The 25,016-nt window shown below is 33.5% G+C and overlaps 1 protein-coding gene and 1 pseudogene across 3 annotated transcripts in view; both read right to left on the reverse strand.

The window, feature by feature from the left end:
• CEP350 (centrosomal protein 350) overlaps positions 1-25,016 on the reverse strand; it is a 121,558-nt gene that overhangs the window by 31,726 nt on the left and 64,816 nt on the right. For all 3 annotated transcript variants that reach the window (XM_037506353.2, XM_037506351.2, XM_037506352.2), the window contains exons 23-28: positions 18,500-18,696; positions 16,720-16,904; positions 16,163-16,250; positions 14,926-15,072; positions 10,543-10,700; positions 1,939-2,138 (exon numbers count right to left, since the gene is read on the reverse strand). In XM_037506353.2, the coding sequence (XP_037362250.1) occupies positions 1,939-2,138; positions 10,543-10,700; positions 14,926-15,072; positions 16,163-16,250; positions 16,720-16,904; positions 18,500-18,696 (975 nt within the window). The remainder of the gene's footprint in view (positions 1-1,938; positions 2,139-10,542; positions 10,701-14,925; positions 15,073-16,162; positions 16,251-16,719; positions 16,905-18,499; positions 18,697-25,016) is intronic.
• On the reverse strand, positions 23,762-24,899 carry LOC119241223 (protein transport protein Sec61 subunit beta-like; annotated as a pseudogene).

Consider the following 25,016-nt stretch of genomic DNA (forward strand, 5'->3'; position numbering starts at 1 on the left):
TTAATAACAGTAACATACTTATTTTAAAAGTTCTAACAATATAGTTTCATATTAAAGAGAAAGTGGAAGTGACCTGTACAAGTAACTCCTGAAAGAGAACCACTTTCATCTGACCAATTCCGTATCTCAAAGGTAAGCAATGGCAGTTATGATGTGTATGTGTATGATGTGTATGTGTGTTTCAATAAGTTTTCCTGTATTTCTCTCTTATAATTTTTTTAAATTATGGCAAAATACACATAATATAAAATTTATCATCATAAATCAATTTTAAGTGTATAGTTCACCGGCATTAAGTATATTCACACGGTGTATGGTCAACACCATCCATCTCTAGAACTTTTTCATCTTCCCAAACTGAAACTCTCTCTGTACTCTAAATAATAACTTCCCCTAGCAATACCATTCTACTTTCAGTCTCTATGAGTTTAACTATTTAAAATACCTCATATGAGTGGAATGATATAGTATTTGCCCTTTAGAGACTCTTTATTTCATTTGTTATGTCTTCAAGGTTTATCCATGTTGTAGCATGTATTACAATTACCTTCCTCTCTAAGACTGAAAAATATTGTACTGAATGTATGTATGATGTTTCACTCATCTGTTCATCTGCTGAGGGACACTAGGACTGCACTGATTTCATGGCTATTGTGAATAATGTTCTTATAAATATTGGCGTACAAATATTTCTTTGCAACCCCACGTTCATTTCTTTTGGATATGTAACCAGAAGTAACACTGCTTGATCATATGGTAATTCTATTTTTAATTTTTTGAGGAATCGCCATATTTCCAAAGCTGTTCCAAATATTTTACATTGCCATCAGCAAATACACAAGTTCCCATTTCTCCAAGTTCTCACAAACACTTTTTGCCTTTTTTTTTTTTTGATAACAGTCATTCTAAAAGATGTGAGGTCATACATCATTGAGTACCTGACTTCTGAAGACAGAGTTCTATGTCAATAGGAGTCTTGGACACTTTTTAAAAATATGGACAGTATTAGTCAATCTTCAGCCTTTCTTTTTAAATATATCCTATGTAATGTGACAAAAAAAAGGACTGAAATACCAAAACTTTATAGATCTTGTATAAGCTGCATGCATTGTCCAATAAGGTAGCTACCAGTCACATATGGCTATTTAAATATCAATTAAAATACAAAATTTATTCCTAGGTACTTCAGTTTTAAAATTTCCATTATAAATGACAGCTTCTTAAAAAAAAATAGATTTTTCTAACCAATTTCTGCTGGTCTAAATACATACAGTCAATTTTATTTATGGATTTTTATAACCAGCAACTCTGCTAGATTTGCTTATCAATGCTAGTAACTGATAAGTAAACATTGGATTTTCTATGTGCATAGCCTTATTATCTATATGGTAATGCAAGTTTTACTTCTTTTCACTCATATGAAAATAAGCATCTTTGCCTTATTTCTAAATTCAAAAGGAAAGCTTTCTATGTTTAACCATTAAGTATGGTATTTGTAGTAGGTTTGATTTTTGTTTTTGCAAGCAGATATCCTGTATAAGATAAAGGTTTTTTTGACTGATACTTTGATCTGAGACTTGTTTTATTACAAATGCATTTTGGATTTTATCAAATGCCTTTTCTAAATGCACTAAAATGTCATCTAATTTTTCTCCTTTAATCTGTTTTAGTAATTCCTGCATCATCAATTTTTAATATGTGCTAAACCGCACTTGGTCATGGAATGAACTTTTTTCAGCTTACAGAATTTTCTTATTTCTTCTAAATTTCAAGTATATTAGCATAAAGTTCATCACAATATTCTCTCATCTTTTAAATTTCTGTAGCATTTGTAGCTTTATCATCTTCACCCTTAATCATCACATTTTAAAAAAAATGATCAAGTAAATCTTTCAGATGTTAGACTTAAGCTTATAATCTAAACACAGTACTTAGTACCTTTTTGTTCTGTTCTCTGTTTCTCCGGTTCTTTCTTAGGAGTTTTAGATTTTATTAATTCTTTATCCCAGGCAGCCAAAGCTTGTTTTTCCATTTGACGAATTTCTGCTTCCTCTGCATCTAAACGTCGTTTCCACTCCAGTAACTCCTCTGCATGTTGTCGCCGTTGCATTAATTTTTGTTCTCGCTTTGTCAGAAACCTATGATTATACCATGAAGGATATTGAAAAAATAGCCTATAGACAAAAATCACTGAGAGCTATATCACTCATTACCTTAGCAACAGATGTGTCAAAAAAAAAGGACTTTTACACTAGTTCTCGCTGAAAAAAGTTAGAGAAAAATGCAATAATTCGTTTTATTTCTAAGATTAACAAAGGAAAAATAATGGTAAATTCAGAAACAAAAATCTTTAGAATATCTAAACAATCATGACTGACAGCACTCAGTTTATGCATTTTTTAAACAGAATAAGGAATTTATAGTAAGAATCAGACCAGAAAACACACAAACTCCAAACAACATAGACCAAAACAACAACAAAAAACAAATCCCAAAATCCCCAAACAAGCAAGCAAGCAAAAAACATATTCAAGTCTCTTTTTGACTTTATTTCCTGAAAAGTTCAGTCTGCTTTCGCTTCAGGCAAAATAAATTTGGTTCCCATTACCTAAGAGATGCAATGTCAGGTCATAAAGTATGGAGATAATACTGAGCACCACAGTCAGATGCCTGATGCTTATAAACACAACCATTTATTTACTTGAATAAAAGGATGCACCAAATGCTTCCAATTTCTCAATTTATTGCAGTTTATAAATCTAAATAGCCCAATATATTTTAGTTCCAAATGTTTAGGAAAAATTATATATATTGGAAAAGTTATTTGAATATTTAAAAGCTATTATTATCTCTCCTCAAAGTAGATGGCATACCTAAATAAAAGGTGGGCTGCTCATATAACTTGCATTAGAACTGTAATGGTAGCTAATCAACAAAAATGCATTCAAGCATTCAATGAACACTTATAATAATAAGTACAACAAGAACTCTTGTCACTCACTTCTTTAACAATCAACATGTCAAATTAATTTGGAAACAAAAAAGTAAATCAGTGGGACATTGGACAAGAGGCCTCGAGGCTGTTAGGAAAAAAGAAAGAAAGAAAAAAAAAAAGCAAACAAAAAGAACAGAGCATGCTCTATCAAAGAGTGCACTGGAAAAGGTGCAGTTACCTGACCAACTGGTTGTAGATATACAGCTGGAATTTGGGATGAAGATTGGGAAAACAGACACTGAGAGAGGCCCAGTGATGAGACGTAAAGACAGAGAAGAAGTAGTGAACAGGAGAGCAGTGTCTACAAAATAAGGAGGAAGATTTTTAAAACCAAAAGATCAAGAAGTAGAAAGAATGAAAAAGGGAAAGAATAAGAGAAGTGTGAAGAACTTTCAATATGCTTCCTGAATAACATTATAAGCTACTCAGTTAAAGCAAATGTTATATTCTGTGTGACACATAAAAAAACCACATACTTTTACAGATCTTACCAATGATTCCTGAATAAACATGCCTTTCTTCTTACTCTTAAGATGTTCCTTAACCAACACCTAGACTTTCAGGTAAATTTATTTGTGAGTAAAGTAATGAAAAGTACAGTGTGGTATTAAATAAGTTTTCCCATAATCTTGAAGAGCGAGTACAACATTCATGATCATGAGCCTATATATCAGCCGTTCTACATATGTGTGTAAACCCTGAATACATTACTTCTGTATCTGTACCTTGCCATATATTTTAAGCTTGAAATTAAATAAAAAAGCACTACATTTGCCTTACAATCATGACCTAACTTGAAAATAATTTAGAAAATCAATTCAGAGCAAAATATCTTGTTAACCTCTATAATATAAAATTTACTGCTAGCAGTACCTATTGAAAAATCTTGTCTTATATTTAATAATGAACCACCTAATATTGAAATAGAATACTAATTCTATAAAATATCCAGATGCATAATTAAGAATAAACTAAGCCAGTCCCAATAAATTCTGTCAGGGAAAAAAAATCATGCTGTAGACAGCTCAATTATAAGGTTAAAGGTAAGAAAAAAATTTCACATATTAAAACTACAACAATAGAAAAAAGACCCACTAGCTTCTCTTTTTGACTAGTAAATAGATTATTATTATTATATATGAAAGGATAAATAAATCTAATAATAGTTTGGAAAGGTTAATTCTCTTTGACAGAGCATGCCTCTGTTCACATGCACACAACAGTAACTTGTATATAGATCAAGGCAACTTTTACTGCCATGGAAGGGCAAGGAATAGCATCAGTATGAGATGGAAGTGAAAAAAGTGTAAATCCAGTCACTCATTTGGATTTTAAAAATCTTGCTTACAAGTATATCTTTAGATAAGACTATTTCAATGTCTGTTTCCCCAAATACAACTAATATTTCACTTCCCCTTCATTTACACACACACACACACACGCACACACGAATGTGGATTGCCTTGATTTTCTGAACCAAAGTTCAAGGAAAAACAATTTTGCCAAATATCAATGAGAATCTGCAACTTTCCTTGCCATTCCTCTTTGAATGTATATAAACTTATTTTGATGCCAATTATTAAAATATTATGCAAAAACAAATATAATTGGCAAAAGCTTCAAAAAAAACCTATGGATAACACTCAAATATCACCCACCCTTTTAAGTGCATAACTGCTAAATGCATGCTTGACCTAGTACAAAAAGTAAAATAACATTTGAACATGTAAAATTAACTATAAAAACAAAGATACAACTTAAATTTTTTGCCCAGTCAATACAGAAGATAATAATTTTCTCTATTAGACCAGTAACTCATCATTTATTTTTCATTTCTAAAGATCAAGCATATTTTAAAGGTTAGAAATGAAGAAAAAAATAAAATAAAATGAAAAAATAGTTTAAGAAATACAAAGTTTAACTTAGACTTCTCAGAAACATGTTCATTATTTAATACACATACACTCTAGAAATAAGTGTCCTTTTAAAAGTTGAATAAAATAAAGTTGACCACTCCTAGGGATCTACCCAAAAGACACAAAAACACTGATTCAAAAGAACACCTGTACACCTATGTTTATTGCAGCACTATTTACAATAGGTAAAACCTGGAAACAACCCAAATGCCCAGAAATAGATGACTGGATCAAGAACATGTGGCATATATACACAACGGAATATTATTCAGCAATCAAAAAAGATAAACTCATGCCATTCGCAGCAACGTGGATGGAGCTAGAAGGAATTATGCTCAGTGAAATAAGCCAGAAGGAAAAAGAAAAACATCGGATGGTTTCACTTATAGCAGGATTATAGGGGAACCAAGGAAGACATCAGTGTAAAAACTTAATAACAGTACAAAACACAACAAAGCAAAAACGGGCAATTATAAATCAGAGACATACTGCAGGGGAGGGGGCAGGAGAGGGATCAGAGGGAGGGAGGGAGGAGCACAGGAAGCTGAGGTGATGTGCACGGGTGCACTGGTGAAGGAAATTCTATGGGGACTATACCTGAGGGGTTGGGGGAAGCAAATATTGTTTAAAAATGAACAATGATGAAATTTTGTAAGCTATTGATCTGGGTTATAAACTACAGTGAAGTTAAAAAAAAAAGTATTATAGCAAATAAAAAAAAAGGTTAACTTGGGTGGTCTCTCATATATATATATGGAGTTTGATGATAAAAATCAACATGTAAAACAAGCTCACTCCAAAAAATGAAAGAAAATAAAAGGTTGGGGGAGGGGGACCCATGGCATGGGATCCTATTGTGGCATTTTCTAAATACATTCTTTGTTGGCGGTGATGAACTATGGGTACCTTGATGGCAGGCTCACTGGAGTAATAACAGCTGAAGGGAGGGAAATCCTATACTTCCAAAATACAAGCACAGATGTAAACCAACATTACTCAATAAAATATTAAATATTAAATAAACAAATAAATAAAGTTGAGATAAAAGAGGCAGTAACTCACACTAGATTTAACAATCCATCAAGATGTTTCATATATAAGAAATAAACCAATTTTCTCAATGATGGAGACATAAATGCCTAACAGAAATGCTACTCATATTTTATGGCTTGTGACAAGTTCTTTAACAATGACAAGACACTGCAGTAGGATCAAATGCATAGTAGATTTAATCTAGTATGGAAATCACTGTGGTTTATATGATTAATCTTAAGAATTTGTGAATATTCACTTTTAAAGTCACACTTTTATACTCTGAAGTTGTGTTGAATAGGTATTCAACTCCAGTGATCAGTCACTATTTTCCCAATTTCAACAAATATTATTTAGAAGGGTTATTTTCAACTGAGTTAACCTTAAATCATAATGTAGTATTAAAAAAAAAATATTGAGCTAAAAACAGATACGCTAACTTAAGCTGCCTAAATTCCAGAGAGCAGGGTTCTAGTTCTAGCTCTGCCATTATGCTGTGTCCTGGGGTTAATTACTTAATCTATATGGTCCTCAATTTGTTCACATAAAACTAAGGGACTATACAAGATGACTCTTCCTCAGTCCTTCTGGTTTCAACATTTTATGATTCTTTCCCCACTCAAGAACTTTTTCACTTTTTTAAATCCCTCAACACAGCCATACCTAACAAGACTATGTGACCTAAATGAAGAAGTGTTTTTCCCATTGACCTGATATAACTGTAGATCACGTTCCACTAGATTATAAAACCATACTATAATTTCAAAGGGCAATATATGATCTAATTCTAAATGAAACTTTCAGTTTCAAAACAATTTTATTCTAAAAGACATTAAGCAAAATCTGAATACCTAAATCATTCCAAAGTTCTTTCTGGATATATAATTCTTTAATTCTATATTGTTATAAGTTAAAATGCTTTAAATTTTAAAATGAATTAATTCTTTCAATTCCTTAAGCATTTTTGCTGATATTCCAAAAGAAAGATAACACAGTAATGACATAAAAGAAATTTCAGTCCTGTATTTTTTTTCCTATAGCAAAATCTATTGTATTACTTAAAACTGTCTAGTATTTACATATTTTCAGGATTTTTTCATCTACTATACTTGAAGACTATCTTATGAACATTGTATTTCTAATTTAAGGCAATGAAACGTAGTACATTATTGAAACTATAATTAAAATGTCTTCTTGAACAGACTATCAAAATCCTTCTCCTGAAAATCCTTAACTTTGTAAATGCATTTAATATTTTAATACTGATCAGAGAATGAAAAATATTTCTGGATAGACTTATGTTATATAATATATATATTTAATTTTTTGATGATTTAAAACCAAGTAAGTTAATATTATTCCTTTAACAGTTTTTGAGCCAGCTGGGAATAATTTTAAATATTTAAAATATTTAAAAGAAATGTTTCAGAACTTTGATGATAGGTTTAATTTTTCAATGAGAATCTGCAACTTTCCTTGGTTTATAATGGCCAAACCAAAAAATAACTATATGCCTTTTTTTTATTCCTATGTTATAAATTCTTAACTTTAAAACCTATAATTTTCTAATTCAAAATATATTTAATTCTGAATTCTTACCCATGAACACTTCCTTGATATACTCTTATCAGTAAAAATTTCTTCCTCTTTTTAACTTCCTTAACAATTTATATACATATGTCAACTTTATATACAATATATACATACATATACACTTCTTTAAAGGAAACTGACATTTATTCTTTTTTCCACTAAACTATAAGCTCTTTGATACCAGGGTTTATGTTTAATTCTTCTTCATATCCCAAAGAACCTAGCACATTCACACATTTCTTCAGTAAGTAACTGCTAAGGGAATGCATATATAATCAATAAATAATATGGAAGAACAAGCATTATAAACAAATGAAAGAAAAGCTGCACTGTCTACTTTTACACTTAAATATGAAGATAACTCCATTCTTTCAGCATTTAATTTGCTCAGTAAACAATTTTCTTAAAAGGACAGGCAAAAGAACAGTAAAAGTTGATAGCATACTAATTTTTTTCATGAATATCTGATTCACGATTATAGGCAATCCACTTTTATATTATAAATAATGGCTCTCACAGCAATGCACAAAATTCAGACTGCATACATCAATAAAATCAAAAAGACTAAGTAAGGGTTTTTCAGTCTGTGGCTTTTACAAATATATTTTCATTATTACTGAGAAATGGAAATTATTTATTATTATTATTATTATTATTTGGCTTTTTCAGGCTTTTAATGATCTTTCTACACCAATTGTAGTAAGGCAACCAATGTCAACTCAATAAAGCCATAGATTAGAAATACAAATTTTAATAAAGGCATGATATCAGTGAAGCATTAAAGAAGGAAATTGTTCACTGGAGCCAGGAACAATCTGACCACTTCACACAAATATTTGTCATAGAATCAGAATTTAGAGGGTTAACAATAAATAAAGCATACTGAAAGAAGTTCCCCCAAAGTTAGCTAAACTTATTGAAAGGGATGAATACTTCTTGCTTTATAGCAATAAAATAAGAATGTCATGGAAGACTGTTTTTTCAAATCTACAGAAAATATAATAGTGCCTAGTAGTAAAGGCTCAAATGATTTTGTTAGATGCTTAATGTATCAAATTACTACAAAATTAACTATTTATTGAGTAATACTCCAACACTGTTAAAAGAGATATAATTCCAAGGTTTAGGTTTAAAAACTAGTTTTCACATTACTTTGTTCTGGAGATCGAAAAATACTGCATAACAATAACTTTCCTTTTGAATGTTTCACCAATTTTGGAAAAGTACTCTATTCTCAAACATCCAAACATTAATTTCTTTGCAACTACTGCCCTACATCCATACCTGCAAACATAACTGCATTGCTTCAAATAGCAAATCAATAAGTCACTGCTTCAAGACCTATTCTCTGACAAATTTCTCAAAAGTTTACTGTAGTACTCGGTAAGAGAAAGTAGAGCAATAAAACAAAAATTCTAGATGCTTAATAAATTGGCTTCTGAGAAAATAACAAAAATTGGAACAAAGTTATTTTTAAAGCTTTAACCAAATTTGAAATAAGAACCACAGAAGTTGATGAATCTCATAAACTACATTTAGGAGTTTCTTCTACAGATATGACTAGATTATTAGAATATTATTAACAGAGACCAGCAATGAAGATCATATTGGTACAGAGTAGTAAGGATTCAATGAAGAAATAACCCCTAAAGCGGTCTCCTCCAACAAGTACCATTTAAAAGGTATTTGGAGGGGCCTCCCAGGTGGTGCAGGGGTTAAAGACAGCGCTATCAAGCTATCACCAGCCACTGCAGCATGATTTTGATCCAAGCCCTGAGTGGCCAGGAAGCTGATCCACATGGTGCAGCAGAACTCTCCTGCCTCACCCCGCTGTTCCCCTCAGCGTGTATTTCAGTAGATATGTATTTCAGTATATATTCTGCTCCCCTCTCTCTTCAGTGTGTCCTCTCACCCCCCATACCTCTGGCTTACACATCAGTTCTTGTATGCATAAATAAATCTTTAAAAAATATAAAAATAAAAATAAATAAAAGATACTTGGAGTGAACATAAAATGTCCAGTTATAAAAATCTATGAGATTATTATAAATTCATAGATACATGGAACAATACAGTATGCCTATATAATCTATTTGAAAATTTTATCAGGAAAGATGAAAGCATCTTTAATGTAAATTTCTACATAATGAAACCTAACTAGTCTAGCACATGGAAACCATCCAAAATTTATTTACACATTTATCAATACTTGCTTTCACCCACTAGTAAATTAATTTTAAAAATTTATATTTATATTTTAAAAACATTTTTATAATCAATTTAGGTATTTTTTAAGTGGTGAGATGGTTTTCTCATAATGAAGGGCCAATGTATAATACTGTATCATAGTAAATAAGATTGACTTATAACTGCTTGATTGTTCAGAAACTAATGAAATCTTGGGTCAATGATTAAAGCTGGCATACAACTCAACTACAATCTAAGTAGGAGTAACTTTTTTAAAGAGCTCTTAAAAATAATACTTACAGATGTTTTAGAAGAATAGTAGTCTATCAAATCACTTAATATCTTAGAATTTCAGCCTTTCTGGTTCTAATTGAGCAATCCACACCTACTCACGGGTTAAAATTTCACTCTTCTGTTTTAATAAGCCTGAGAGATACCAGGGACTCACAAGCTAAGCTCTTAGGTTATATCTTTAATTGCTCCCCTAAACTGGTAGACATGTCCTCAGCTTTCAGAGAAGGTACAAATTATACACTTAAAACTTTTAATAAAAGAAAAGAGAAAACACGGGTAAATGTGCAAATACTACATTGGTGTTTTAAATCTGAAGCTGTAGATATTAAAAACAAGATAATTTGTTTTATAAATAAAAACAAAAGTTATATACTTTTAGGTTGATCTAATAATTCTACTAAAATGCTATTGAATTCATAAAATATTATGTTGTCTCAATCTAACCTGAAGAAGTACATTAAAATGTTATTTGTTGCTACTACTCTGAATTTAATTAAACAGGAAATATTTATAAAAATGAATTACTTTTCATCCATGCGGCTTCTCATTTTCTTCAGTTTTTGCATAATGCTGCTAGTTTCACTGCTGGATATTGAAATGGGGGAAGGACTGCGGGTCTCCAAATCAGTTGGACCAGGACTAGTTGCTTTATTATCCTTTGTATCATCCTCACTATGAGAGTCCTGCAAACAAAAAGGCATAAAATGTTACAACTTTACTGGAATTAAAACCTCAAATCATCTTAAAAGCTGTCATTTGAAAATAAAATTTATGCTTAAAACAGTATTTGTAAAATACTTGAAATCAAGATACTAGTTTTTTCTCCATTACTAAACAACTGTTTATTTTTTAAAATTTATTTTCTTACATTGGTGTCCATTTTTGTAGAGTAACTGGTTTCTCCCCTCAGGCATAGTCCTGTAGTTCCCACCACCATCTCACATATGAACCATCACGAGTCTCTTGTGCTCTTCCCTTCCCTGTTTTAACCCCCCCACCCTCCCCTTCCCTTGTGTATGCCTCCGATTTATGGTCAGCTTGCAAGTTTTGTCTTTTTTCTTGCTCTTTTGTTCAGTTTCTCTATATTCCACATATAAGTGACACCATCCAGTGTTTATCTTTTCCCTCCTGGTTCATTTCTCCTAGCATAATCCCTTCCAGCTCCATCCATGTTACCACAAATGTTATGAGTTTATCTTTTTTTATTGCTGGGTAGTATTCCATTGTGTGTGTGCGTGTGTATGTGTATGTGTATGTGTGTGTGTGTGTGTGTGTGTGTGTATATACACACCACATCTTCTTGCCCCATTCATCTGTTTGGGAGTGTTTAGGTTGGTAAATATCTTGGTCACTGTAAACAGTATTGCAATAATTATAGGAGTGCAGGTTTTCTTTTGGATTAGTGTTTTTCTGCACTTTGGGTGGATTTCTAGGAGTGGAACTGCCATGACATATCATAGATCAATTTTTAGTATTTTCAAGAACCTCCACACAGCTTTCCATAGTGGCTGGACCAGTTTACATTACAACCAGCAGTGTAAGAGCATTCTAAAGGTATTACTTAAAGGACATTATATCACCCGTTTAAAGACAGTTAAAATATAAATTTCATGTTATGTCTACTTTACAAATATTTATACATAATCACAAAGTACAATAATTTTTAAAAAGAAGTAAAAAAATCTAAAAAACCACTACAAATAATCTAGTATCATTAAATATCCTCTAATTTTTAAAAGTTGAACCGCTCAAAGGGAATACAAAATTAGATAACACATAAAACATATATGTACAGACACAAAGAATGAATGGAACACACAAACTTATTTTAATCATACGGAAAGATGGATTTCCCCTTTAAATATTTATTATGGAAAACAACATTTTCCAAATCAAAGAATAATGTATAATGAACATTATATGTATAATGAACATATTTAGAGCTACTGTTTTAATCAATATACTACTTCCGATGAGCAAAAAGTAAAACTTTAGTTGCTTAGTAAATAAGTCTTTCTCATAAAGAGTCATTTATTCTCATAACTTTTTAGGAAGATGGGTAGGGACTTTTATTTTGTGAACAACATAAAGCGGAGTCCTTCTTACCCTTTTTCCCTTTCCTGAATGATTCAATCCTAAAGTCAGTAGTCAGAAGAGAACAAGGTTCTGCAGGGGTAGAAGGCAAGAGGGTCAAGAGCGGAGTCAGAAGCTGAGTGACATGAAAAGGGTGGTCTATATGGGGAGTCAAAGCCCAAGTGGGACAAAAAAGATCTCTATGGGAATGGTCCTACACAGGTCGTGAGCCTGAACAAAGTGAGGGAGCAATGTCACAGAGAACATAGTTGAAAGAAAGTAAAAAGGATGTGGAGGAAGAATAACTTGACTTTCAGAGTCACAGCCCAAGTAAGATAAGAAGGACATAACATGAGGAAGGAGTCACAGTGGTTATGCGAGTTGGGTTAGGGAGTAGGAATCATCAAATCATTAACAATATTAAAGAAAACGTTACTTGTCTGAGAAGTTCCAAAAGAGAAAACTAGACTAAATTTTATGTTGCCAAACTGAAATTAGAAGAATCAGTATGAACTACTGATTAATTGCTTATAATTTATGATACATATATACTGTTGTATATATATTGAAATAAACATACATGTAAAATATATGTATTTATCTACATCTACTTACATATTCCTTAGAATTATTCCTTAGAAGGAGGAAAATCTGAATAGCAATGAACATGCCTAATACTAGAGCTTGTTTTCTAAATAACTTTCCTCCTTGGTACCTGCACCCCTATTTTTAATCCAGCACTATTTATAATAGGTAAGATATGGAAACAACCCAAGTGCCCAAAAATAGATGACTGGATCAAAAAGATGTGGTGTATATATACACAATGGAATACTATTCAGCAATCAAAAAAGATAAACTCATGCCATTGGCAGCAACATGGATGAAGCTAGAAGGAATTATGCTCAGTGAAATTAGTCAGAAGGAAAAAGAAAAATATCAGATGGTTTCACTTATAGGATGAATGCAGGGGAGGCAAATAAGGGATTGGGGGAAAATTATAATAATAAATAAAAAATATTAACAGGCAACTATAAATCAGAGATATTCTGCAGGGGAGGGGCAGGGAAAGGGATCAAAACAGGGGAGGGAAGAGCACAAGGGACTATCGCGATGGTGCACAGGTGATTTGGTGGTGGGAATTTTATAGGGATTACATGTGAGAAGAGAAAGCAAACACTGTACAAAAATGAACAATGATATAAAGTATATATAAAAAAATTATAAAATATAAAGAATTATACAGATTTATCTCTCAGCAATAAAAATAAATGAATAAAATAACTTTTCTCCTTGGATAAATAGCTGATTCCGAGGCTGTGGCAGGGAAAAGACAAGATGGTCCTAAAACATCTTGTTCCAGAAAACATAAAAGAGCTCCTAGACTGATGGAGACATATCAAAAGACACAAAAATGTGTGAAGAGGTTCATCGCGGCCCAATATGGGACAAAGTGAGCACCAAAACAAATGATTGTAACAGACTGTAACTCTGAGTAAAATAAAACTTCATGAGTACATACTGATATAAATAACAGATTTAAATTTGATAAAGAACAGAGCATTTATGTGGTCTCAAAACGCCTCCACGCAAAATACTTAATAATTATAAAGAGAAAGAAAGTAACTTTGCAATGAAGTAAGGCAGACACCACCTTCATCAACTGATCAAATCATCATTATCAATAATGGAATAAATCAATATCAGGTGATCTAATCAAATATAACAAAAACACAGCAGCATTTCCATGTTCTTTATGCCAAAGACACACAACCTGAATTTAATCATCAGGAAAAATCAGAGAAAGCTAACTCAAAAGAATATTCTATAAAATAACTGACATGTAATAGTCCAAAATATAAAGGTCATAAGAGTCAAGGAGCTTTTCCAGATTGAAGGAATCTAAAGAGAAATGAAAACTAAGTGTAGTATGTGATTCTGAACTTACCTTTTGATATAAACAACATTATTGCGACAATCAGAAAAACCTGAATAGGGCTGTAGATTAAATATTAGGGATTTATTTAAATGTACTGCTATACAGCCTGGGTTTTTCAAAACTGTATTGACACTTTACAGTATTTCATGCCAGGTCTAAATTTTGTTTTTGCTTGAACATCTCCTTTGAATCTTGAATTTTAACAATGGATAATTGAAATAAGTATCATATAAAGGATAAAAATAGGGGTGAAGGTGATCAAAAGGTACAAACTTACATTTATAAAATAAGGGGCTGTAATGTGCAGCATGATGATTATAGTTAATAACACTGTATTGCATATTTGAAAGTTGTTAAGAGAACAGATTGTAAAAATTCTCATCATAAGAGAAAAATAATTTGTAAATATATGTGGAAAAGGTGCTTACTAAACATAAGTGATCATTTTGCAATATAAACAAATACCAGACCACAATGTTGTATACCTGAAACTAATGTTATATATCAAATATATGTTGACTTAATATAAGAGAACAAAAATAATTAATTTTTGTTAATTATTTACAAAATTACTTAATTCCTCAGAATTAATATATCCCTCCATTAATTCAGAGGAATATATTTGGATTGAAAAGAGCAAGGCTTTCTATACCAGTTTAGGTTATAAATGAAAAACATCTTTAAACTAATTCATGAACTACGAGGCCCTTTCAAAACCTGGATATTCCATGGGGAAATTAAAATTAATATTCTCACTATACATATAACTTCATTCTAGTTCATTTGTATCATAGTGCTAGAATGAACATATCCATCAGACAGAACATCAGGCATGGTTAGGTATTAGCAAGCAAAATGAGGCAGAAATCAAACTAATAAAATTTCAAGTAATTTACCAATTTATTCTCCCCTGCAGACTTTAACTTCTCCTGTAGTTTTATGGTTGTCTGTCGGATCCTTTCTATCTCCTCCTGCTGTTTAAGAATCAATTGTCTTTCCTTACGAGCTGCTTTATTTGCTTCTTGAAGACGTTTAATTTCTGCCTAAGGTTTAAAAAGTCAGGAGAGGGACTGATATTTAAAGGAGGTAAGTCCAAAGCAATATTTTCAAAAGAATACACAACCATCACTCATAAAAAAATTACACACTATTTCAAGATAAAAGTATGAGCACTGAAAAACTTTGAAGTATCAGAGGAGGAAAAGTCACATAATTGCATCACTCTAAAAGAATTTAACATGATCCTTTATTTTAAATTATTATAATAATAACAGCTGATAATTTCACATCCCTCTTTTAAATTTAACATACTCTTCATATTTCCCATAGTGCTATTCAGTTTTTACACTTAATTAATAGTTGCTTATCAATTAAATTTGTTACTTAATCATTATTTTGCTGTTAAGCTCTTGGGTTCTTTATAATGTTTCACCATCCCAAATTACATTTTAAATGCCTACAGTTGTTTCAGGGTATGAATCAGTTCCTTAAGAGAGATCCCAAAATAAACAAATCAAAGAGGATGAATTATCTTATCGCCCTCAGAAGTTATAAAAATTGCTTTAAAAAAATTGTCCTCATGTAAAATGACACTATAATTATTTGAGACTACATTACACCAAACTCTTTCTACATTTGATATTAAGATTTCTGTTGGTTATTAAGTGAGTAAAAGATGAAACACTTCACTGTAAATAATTTTTATAATGTTAACATTGTCCCTTTTTTCCATAAATTTGCTTTAATCTGTGTTCTTGTCAATAAAGTAAGCATAATAATGACATTAATAACATAATTTGTTTTAATTATGTTTGAGATTTTATGAAACTATGAAAAGGCAGAAAAATATATAATAAACAGCTATATTCCAAAAAACTGCATTATTTTACATACTAAATAAAGACAGAAGATTTGACTATGTAGTGCATTAAGCAGTGACACACAGCCCCAACTTAGGAGAAATATGGTTGACTACTAAGCAAATCCTGTAATTATAGTAAGAGGCATATAAAGAGAAATCAACTAAATTTCATTTAAAGGCAATAGGAAGAAAAAGAGAGTAGACAAGATAATAGATTCCACAATCTAACCTGCCTTTTAAGTTCTCTTAAAGGAATGTTTTTCCTAACATACCTTTTCTTGCTGCAATCTTAAGAGCAAACCCCGCTGTTTCTTCCTGAGAGGGGGCATTTTATCATCTTCTCCTTTGTCTCGTAGATGCCTGCAAGTATTTCCCAGTGAAAGAAAGTTTAGGTCAGATTTCTATTCTAATTTCAAGAATTCTTGATCACCAATAAGTCTCTAAACCAATTTAACGTTTTAAATGTGGAAAAGTTACTACATGTAGCAATTCCTATCCCAACAAATAATTCTACTGAGTGTGTAATAGATACAAATCCTAGACTATCCTTTAAGGACAAAATAACTGAGAAAATTACAATATAGTAAAAGAGTTAAGTATAAAGTGATAACATAAGGGAAGAGTCAGTTAAGTGATAAAAGACCAAAGTTATATGGGTAATAATTCTTCTTGAAATCAGCATGAATGAAAGATTACTACCTATTTCTAGTCTGAGAAGCTGGATTGATCAAATCAAATTAAATAAAAACGCTTCTTTAAAAACAAGATATCTCCATTTACTCAAAGGAGAAATTGAGCATTGAAAACTACATTCACTGAAAGAACTTACTTTTTCTGATGCTCTAGCCAGGCTAATTCAGCCTTTGTTTTCTCCTTCAAGGCCTTTTCACGGAGACGCAAGAGTGAAGACTGGTGAGCTGCTCTCATTTCTTCCTCTTTCATATACTGTCGAACCATCTCCATGGTAAATTTAGAAAAGCTATCTTGTCCTCCTGAGAATGGCATGCTCAACTCCTAAAGTAGAGGGTTTATTTCAAGATTATCATCCCCTAACCTTTCGGGTACTTAGCATCGTCAAAAGAGGTATGTTTATAAAAAAAAAAATCATATATATATATCAAAAGGCTGCCAACCACATAAGATTAATTCTTCAGAAAAGGCACATGAGAAGTTAACATTTATCTGCTAATTTACTCAACCAGTAAAATTTTAACAAACAACTATTATTAGCTCTGTGTACTATTCCAGGGATATAAAGTAGAATAAAAATTTATCCCTTTTATGCAAATCAAAACCATGAGGAGCTATCACCTCACCTCTGTGATAAAGGCCCATATCAAAAAGAATGGAATCAACAAATGCTGACGATGTGGTGAAAAAGGAACTCTCCAATTGATACAGCCTCTTTGGAAAACAGCACAGTGATTTCTTAAGAAAATAAAAATGGAAATTCTGTATGATCCAGCAATACCTCTACTGGGTATTTGTCCTAACATGAAAAGATTTATGTATGCCTATGTACACAGCAGCACTGTCCACAAATCATGGGCTCAACCTGAGTGCCTTTCAACAGAATAATGAATAAAGAAATGATGACATATATACACAATGGAATACTACATGGCGATGAAAAAGCTGAAATAGTGGCTTTTGAGACAATATGCATGTACCTTGAGGTGATTATGTTAAGTGAAATAATAATAATTTTACTCATCTGTGAAATATAAATTAAAAAATACACAGGCAAAATACAGCAGAAATAAACCTTGAACTGAAAGAATTTGATTACTAAAGAGAAAAGGGGGTAGGGAGAAGGGTATGAGAAGAAAGGAGGAGGGGTTTGTGGCACAGGTGATTTGGTAGAGGGTGAATGAAACACATGCACATATGGAAGAGCAAAACCGTAAACCCAAAATTAAAAAAATAATTTCTCCCAGTTATCCAAAGGGCTAAAAATTTAGTAAGAATAATGATATAAATGTAAAATTTTAAATGGAATAAAGTATTAAAAGAGTGAAGCAAAAGACAAAGTATCAGAGATAACACTGGCTCAGATCCTCAAAAGCCATAAATGTATTATTCCAAGGAATAAATGTGTATTCTACTTTGAAGTCTTTTTTATAGAGGCATGTTTTATTTATTTATTTGTTTGTTTGTTTGTTTGTTCTTGTTTATACATGCACTGGGTACAGTCAGAAGCACGGGAGGGTGAGAGAATTCACCAGAGCCAGAGTGGGGAGCAGAGCAGGCAGAAGGACCGAAGTACACTGCTGAGGGGAGCAGCAGGCGGCAGGAGAGGTCTGCGCACCATGTGGGACCCTCCTCCGGTGGCCGGGGAGCAGCCGGGGATCAAACCGGCACCACAGAGGCCGCGGGCAGCTTCCCAACCCAGCGCTCAACTGCTGCACCACCGGGGAGGCCCGTGTATTCTACTTTGAAAGGAAAACAAAGCCAGTTTCTATAGCAAAAATACAACATAAAATTGTTATTTTAGCAAAATCATTTTTGGTAGCTAACAACTGAGTTCAACTACAAAATGTACCTCACATCTTTGACAGAACCTACCCACAAATATTTTTTAAGTACCTCATAAATAAACTGAAACACACCTTGGCAGAAGACAGTGTAGACTTTTCTGGGGAAATTTCTTCATCAGAGTCATCATGATGGCCTCTTTTCTTTTCCATGTTAAATCGGCGATGACTCTCAGAAGGTAATAAAGATCGAAATGATTTTTCTTCTATTTCATCTTCTGTCATGGATTCATCAAATTTCAGAGAATATTCTGTTGCAATAGAAGTTGAATCTAAAAAATAAGGAGAAAGTAGATTTTTTTCATTAGAACAGTATTTAATAGGTATTCTACTAGTAGCCCTGGCTGCCTCTTAATGGGACAATCTAAGAGAAATTTATGTAACTATTTGCTAGCAATTAACAGGCCTGGAATAATAAACAAAATTCACTTACCTTACGAAAAAGAAAGTTTAAAAATATCTAGAAATACTAGTATAAGAAATATGGTAAAAAGCTAATGTACTCACATATAAAATGCTCTTACAAATTAATTAGAAAACTACTAATACCCCTAAGGAAAATAATAGTCATGGTCAGATACTTCACAAATGAACTATAAATGACCAAAATAAAGTCTAAAAAGTTTAACACTACTAGCTATCAAAGAAACATAAATTTAAAAAATTTAGAACTTATACTTCCATGTTTAATTAAATATAAACAGCCCTTTTATGTTCCTGTCTGGTTCCTGTCTGCCTCTGACATCCCTTCTCCACCCCTTCCACTTTCTCCAATCCTTTTGTTTATGAACACTTCATACTTTCTGGTACTACAGATGCTCCAGGCTCATTTTGTATTTTCTCTGCCTAGTCCTAAAATTAGTCATTTCTCCAAAGAGCTATGGTTTTTGATTTCTGGTTTTTTTCTTAGAGAATATTTAAAAACCACAATCTGGGCACTGGCTGTCATTATTATTACTGGGGCATAGAAGCTTCTTTACTCTCTCAATGCACGTAGATAGGTATTATATCCATGAATACTAACATATATATGGCCTCACACACTACACGTGCACGTGTGCACACACGCACACATTCTCTTTCCGCTTCCTCTCTCTTTCTCACACACACACACAAATTATTCCTATAATCCAGTACCACAGGATTCATTCTAGCCTCCCTTTCTTGTTCATCTTTAACTTCCCCTCCAACACTGAGAAAGCTGGATTCCACCACCCAGCATCCACTCACTTACTTGTTCAATCCCAATATATATGTCAAGAACAATCAACACTTTCGTGAAAAACTAATTTACCAAGAGGATTGTGCCTACAGACTGTTCTATTTTTAGGCTTACTATTTCCACTCAAAAAATTTCTTTTTTTCCAGTTACTAAGGTTAGCTTCTTTCCTCTTCACTTCCCTTAGTGCGGTTATACCATACATTTGAATCATTTGTCAGAGGCTGCCTTCCTTCCTGGTATCCTCCAACGTCCTTGTTGATGTGTGTCTGTTTATTTTGCATATGTTGAGGTTTGTTCTTTGTACAGTTTTGGGGATTTAAAAAAAGCACAGCATCATTCAGAACCACACAGAACATATTTGACATAACAGTTCTTTCACACTAAAAGTTCCCTGTACATCCCCTTTGTAGTGAACTACTTCTTCACCTAATGCCTAAAACTATTAATCTGTTTTCCATCCCTACACAGTTTTGCCTTTTCCAAAATGTCACATAAACTGAATCATACAATATGTAATTTTGGGGGGCTTCTTTCACTTAGTAAAATGCACTTAAAATCCATCCACATTGTTGCATGAATCAATAGTTTGTTCATTTTAATCAATAGTTTGTATATGGATTTGGCAATTTGTTTATCCATTTCCCTCATTAAGGACATTTTCTTTGCTTTCAGTTTTCAGTAATTATAAATAATGCTGCTGTGACATCAGTGCATACATTTCTGTGTATACATAAATATTCTAATCATTTGGGTAAGTACCTAGGCATTTGATTGCTGGGTTATTGAAAGACACTGAAAATGTCTTTCAAAGGGGCCACTCTATTTTGCATTCTCATCAGCAATGAATACGAGCTCCTATCACTCTGCATCCTTGCCATTAATTTATTCAATTTTTTGGATTTTAGTCATTGTAACAGGCATGTTACAATATCTCACTGTGATTTAAATTTTCATTTCCCTGTAACATATATGATATTGAAAACCTTTTCCTATGTGTACTTCCTATGTCTACTTATTTTGCACTTTCTTCAATGAAGTATCTGCTCAGGTCTTTTGCATATTTCTTAACTGGGTTGTTGATCTTCTTGTTTTTGAGTTTTAAGCATCCTTCATATATTCTTGAAGTAAGTCCTTTACTCGATATGTGATTGGGAAATATTTTCTAACAGTTTGTCACTTATCCTTTCACTCTCTTAATAGTGTCTATTACAGAGAAGTTGTTGTGTTTTTTTTTTAATTTTGACATAGTACAACTTATCAGTTTTTTCCTTCATGGATTATACTTTTGGTGTTGTACCAAAGAAAGATGACCTAGGTTTTCTCCTACGTTTTCCCTTATATACAGTTTTTTACTTTTTAAATGGTTTCATGTCTTTGAATCTTGGTTACCTTGTGTCTGGAGAGCTTTGGACTCTCCAGACTTCTAACTCTAGTTCTTCAACTCAGGGAGACTGCTAGGCTTAAAGGTCTAGGAACTCTCTCCAGGAAGTTAGCTAGGATAATCACAGTGCTTATATCTCGTTCATCTCATCTGTTTTTTGGCTCTCACGAATTAATACTAAGTACCTGATGTCCAATGTCTTATTTTTTTATTTATTTAGACTTTTATTTATGTATGCATACAAGAGCTGGGATACAGGTCAGAGATGCTGGGGTGAGAGGATTCACCAGAGACAGAGTAGGGAACAGAACAGGCAGACTGAAATACACTGCTGAGGAGAGCAGCGGGCGAGACTGGAGAGGTCTGCTTCGCCATGTGGGTAGCTCCCTGGCCAGCCAGGGATCGAACTGGTGCTGCAGAGGCTGCGGATTGCTTCATAGTGCTGTGCTTAACCCCTTGCACCACCAGGGAGGCCCTGATGTCCAATGTCTTAAATATAGTTATTTCATACGTTTTTGTCTGATATTTTAGGATGAAGGTTAAGTCTGATCACAACCTTCCACTGTGGCCAGAAGTAGAAGTTCAAGTAATTTATTTTTTAAATAAGTTAAATATATCGAAAAGTCACTGTTCATGACATTTTAAATCAATCACTTGACAATTATTTATTCAGTTATTGTAGGCACCATTGGCAAGCACTTAAGATACAGCATTAAACAAGTCATACAAGGTCACTATCTATCCTTCTGAGGTTCACAAACACTATCAATAATTAAATTTGTCATCAGTACTTTAAATACAAATGCTAGTAAGATAAAATTTTGTACAGGTTACATTAGTCCCATAGGAGAAATTAATAAGCAATTTCTCCACTACTGACCTGTATCTGTTATTTCTCCCATGAGGTAAAAGTTGTCATTGATTCTAAAATCAATCTCATTAGTCTCTAATCCAGCAGTTCTCAAAATATATTTGATTTTGTATATCAGTAAAAAACACGAGCATGCCCTCATAATATTTAGTCTGCTTGGGCTGCCACAAAAGATCACCACAAATTGGGTGCTTAAACAAAAAATTATTTTCTCACAGTTTTAAAACACTAGAAATAAAAGATCAAGCTGCTAGCAGGTCTGGTTTCTACAAGCTAAGAATGGTAACCTCTTAGCTTCTCGTTGTGTCCCTAGAAGGCCTCTTCTCTGTGCAATTGTTCTTCTGCTGTCTTTTCTTCTTCTCAGGACACCAGTCCTCCTGGATGAGCGGCTCACCCTTATGACCACACTACAAGTAACCTTAATTTCATCCTTATAGATGCTATTTCCAAATAACACTCACAATGGAAGTTAGAGCTTCAACATGATAGTTTTTTGATAATCTAAAATCTTTATATTATTTTTTCATATTTACCAAGTCAGGAAATATCTATACATCTTATATAAAATGATAAATGGAAAGAATGAAAACTAGATAAAATAGCATATGTCTTTTTAGAACATAAGAATTTTGAAGGGACACAATTCAGTACTTAACATTCCATTCTCCGGCTCCCCAAAACTCATGTCCTCCTACTATGCAGAATGTATTTATTTCATCCCCATAGCTTCAAAGTTCTTTTTTTTTTTTTTAAGATTTATTTATTTATACAAGCACTGGAGTACAGGCCAGAGGCATGGGAGGGTGACAGAATCCACCAGAGACAGAGCAGGGAGCAGAACAGGCAGAAGGAACAAAATACACTGCTGAGGGGAGCAGCGGGCGAGACAGTAGAGGTCTGCCACGCCATGTGGGGATCTCCCCGGCCAGCCAGGAATCAAACCGGCGCCGTGGAAGCTGCAGACAGCTTCACAGCACTGCGCTCAACCCGCTGCGCCACCGGGTAGGCCCAGCTTCAAAGTTCTTTACTCATTCCAGCATCAACTCCAAAGTCTTACTTAAATATCACCTAAATCAGGTATGGATGAGATGCAAGGAATGATTCAATTAGACACAAGATTTCTTTCTACCTGTGAACCAAGACTAATTATGTTCTTCCAAAATACATTGGTAGGACAGGCACAGAATATAAAATCCTATTCCACAAGGGAAAACATAAATAAGAACGGGGATAATGTGTCTCAGACAAGTCCAGAATACAGCATGGAAAATTCCATTTGCTCTTACGGTCGGAGAATAATTCTCTTTGGCCCGATGTTCAGACCTCCAGGGCTTATTGGGGTGGTGGCTATGTTTTCCAGGCCCACAGAGGTGGCCTTGCTCAGAGGAGAACGCTTTGCACATTGACCTTTGTGCTCCTGACTTGTGATTATAGCAGTTGCCTTGTTGACCTCTGAATCACCTTCGGGATCATTCTTCCCTCTTTTTTTTTTTTTTAAGTTTATCTCCTTTCTTTTTTTCTTTTTTTGAAGATTTATTTATTTATACAAGAACTGGGGTACAGTCAGAGGTGCAGGAGGGTAATAGAATTCACCACAGACAGAGCAGGGAGCAGAACAGGCAGACAGACTGAAGACACGGCTGAGGGGAGCAGCAGGAGCAACAGAAGAGGTCTGCCGCACCATGTGGGAATCCCCGCTGGCAGGCCAGGAATCAAACCAGTGCTGCAGAACCCACTGCACCACCAGGGAGGCCCTCATCCCTCTTCTTTTTTTTTTTTTTTTTTTTCTCGGTATAAATGAATTAAAATTTATTAGCCATAGAAAAAAATTGATTCTTCAAAATCAATTCTTGTTAAGTTCCCTATAAAACAATAAGCTTACAGAAAATTTCTCATGAACAGAAAATCACTATGCTTTTGGTCCAAGATATGTTGGTTTTTTTTCCTTTCTTCTTCAGATGACAGACAGATGGATGGAGCTGAATCTATGAATGAGTGTACTTGCCCCAAATGTGCAACAAAAATACAGAAGCGATGAACAGAAGACTCATAACCAATACTGGAACGGGGACAACTTTGAACCCAGGCGAATCTTCTGTGTAGAATCGCCACATCCCCCCAGTGCCTGCTGAGGTCGTGCGGCCTGCGCTCCTTGTTCCGCAGCTGGCATTTTTCCTCTGCCGGACCATGGATCCACTGCTTTGCTAGGAGAGCGCCCTGAGGAGCCAACGTTAGTGCCACTGGGGGTTGGACCAGGCATGCTGGAAGCAGTGGGGTGGCAGAAAGCTGAGAAGACTCCTCATCCCTCTTCTTAAAAGTTAAAGCATGTTTACATCTGAATAGCTCTATTGTCTCATCCTGTAGAATCCTAGAAGTCTGAAAGCCTGCCTTCATTCCTTCTCAGTCCCCTTCAGAGCAAAATGGCAGTGTCTCTAAACCCATCTCTAGTCCCATCTTCTGCTGAGATGGTGTATTAATTCCATGTGTTATTACTTCAGGGAGTGACTGTCTAGCAACACATCTGATAGTCTCTCTAGAACACGCATTCTCACTTTTTACAATAAGTTGAGAGCTTTCCAAATCTTCAAGTTCTGGTTTCTTTTTCTTAACAATTCATTCGATTTATCTCTTCTCTCACATATTACTATAAGCAGTAAGGAGAAACTAGGCTATGGTATCAACATTTTGATTAGAAATTTTCTCAGCTAAATATCCAAGCTCATCACTTTTAACTTCCACTTTCTACAAAACACTATAAAGCAGTTCAGCCAAGTGTTGGCCATTTTTTAACAAGGCCCACCTCTCTTCCAGTTTCTAATAAAATGTTCCTCATTTCCATCTTCATCAAACATCAGAATCACCTTTAAAGTCTGCATCTTCAAGGCAATGTAGACTTTTTCTACGATACACCTCAAAAATCTACTGGTCTTTTACTCATTATCCAGTTCGAAACCATCTCCACATTTTTACTATTTGTTATAACAGTTTTCCACTTTTAGGAATCAAGATTTATTATTCAGCTGGGCTGCCATAACTATATACTGCTATACACATACATTATATTCATTACAAAACTTACCAAGTATCTTAAAAGATTGAGAAAAATTAAGATATTTTC

The sequence above is a fragment of the Talpa occidentalis genome, unplaced genomic scaffold (genome assembly GCF_014898055.3).
Source record: "Talpa occidentalis isolate TD23 unplaced genomic scaffold, MPIMG_talOcc4v2.1 talOcc4.12, whole genome shotgun sequence".
Classification (NCBI taxonomy): domain Eukaryota; kingdom Metazoa; phylum Chordata; class Mammalia; order Eulipotyphla; family Talpidae; genus Talpa; species Talpa occidentalis.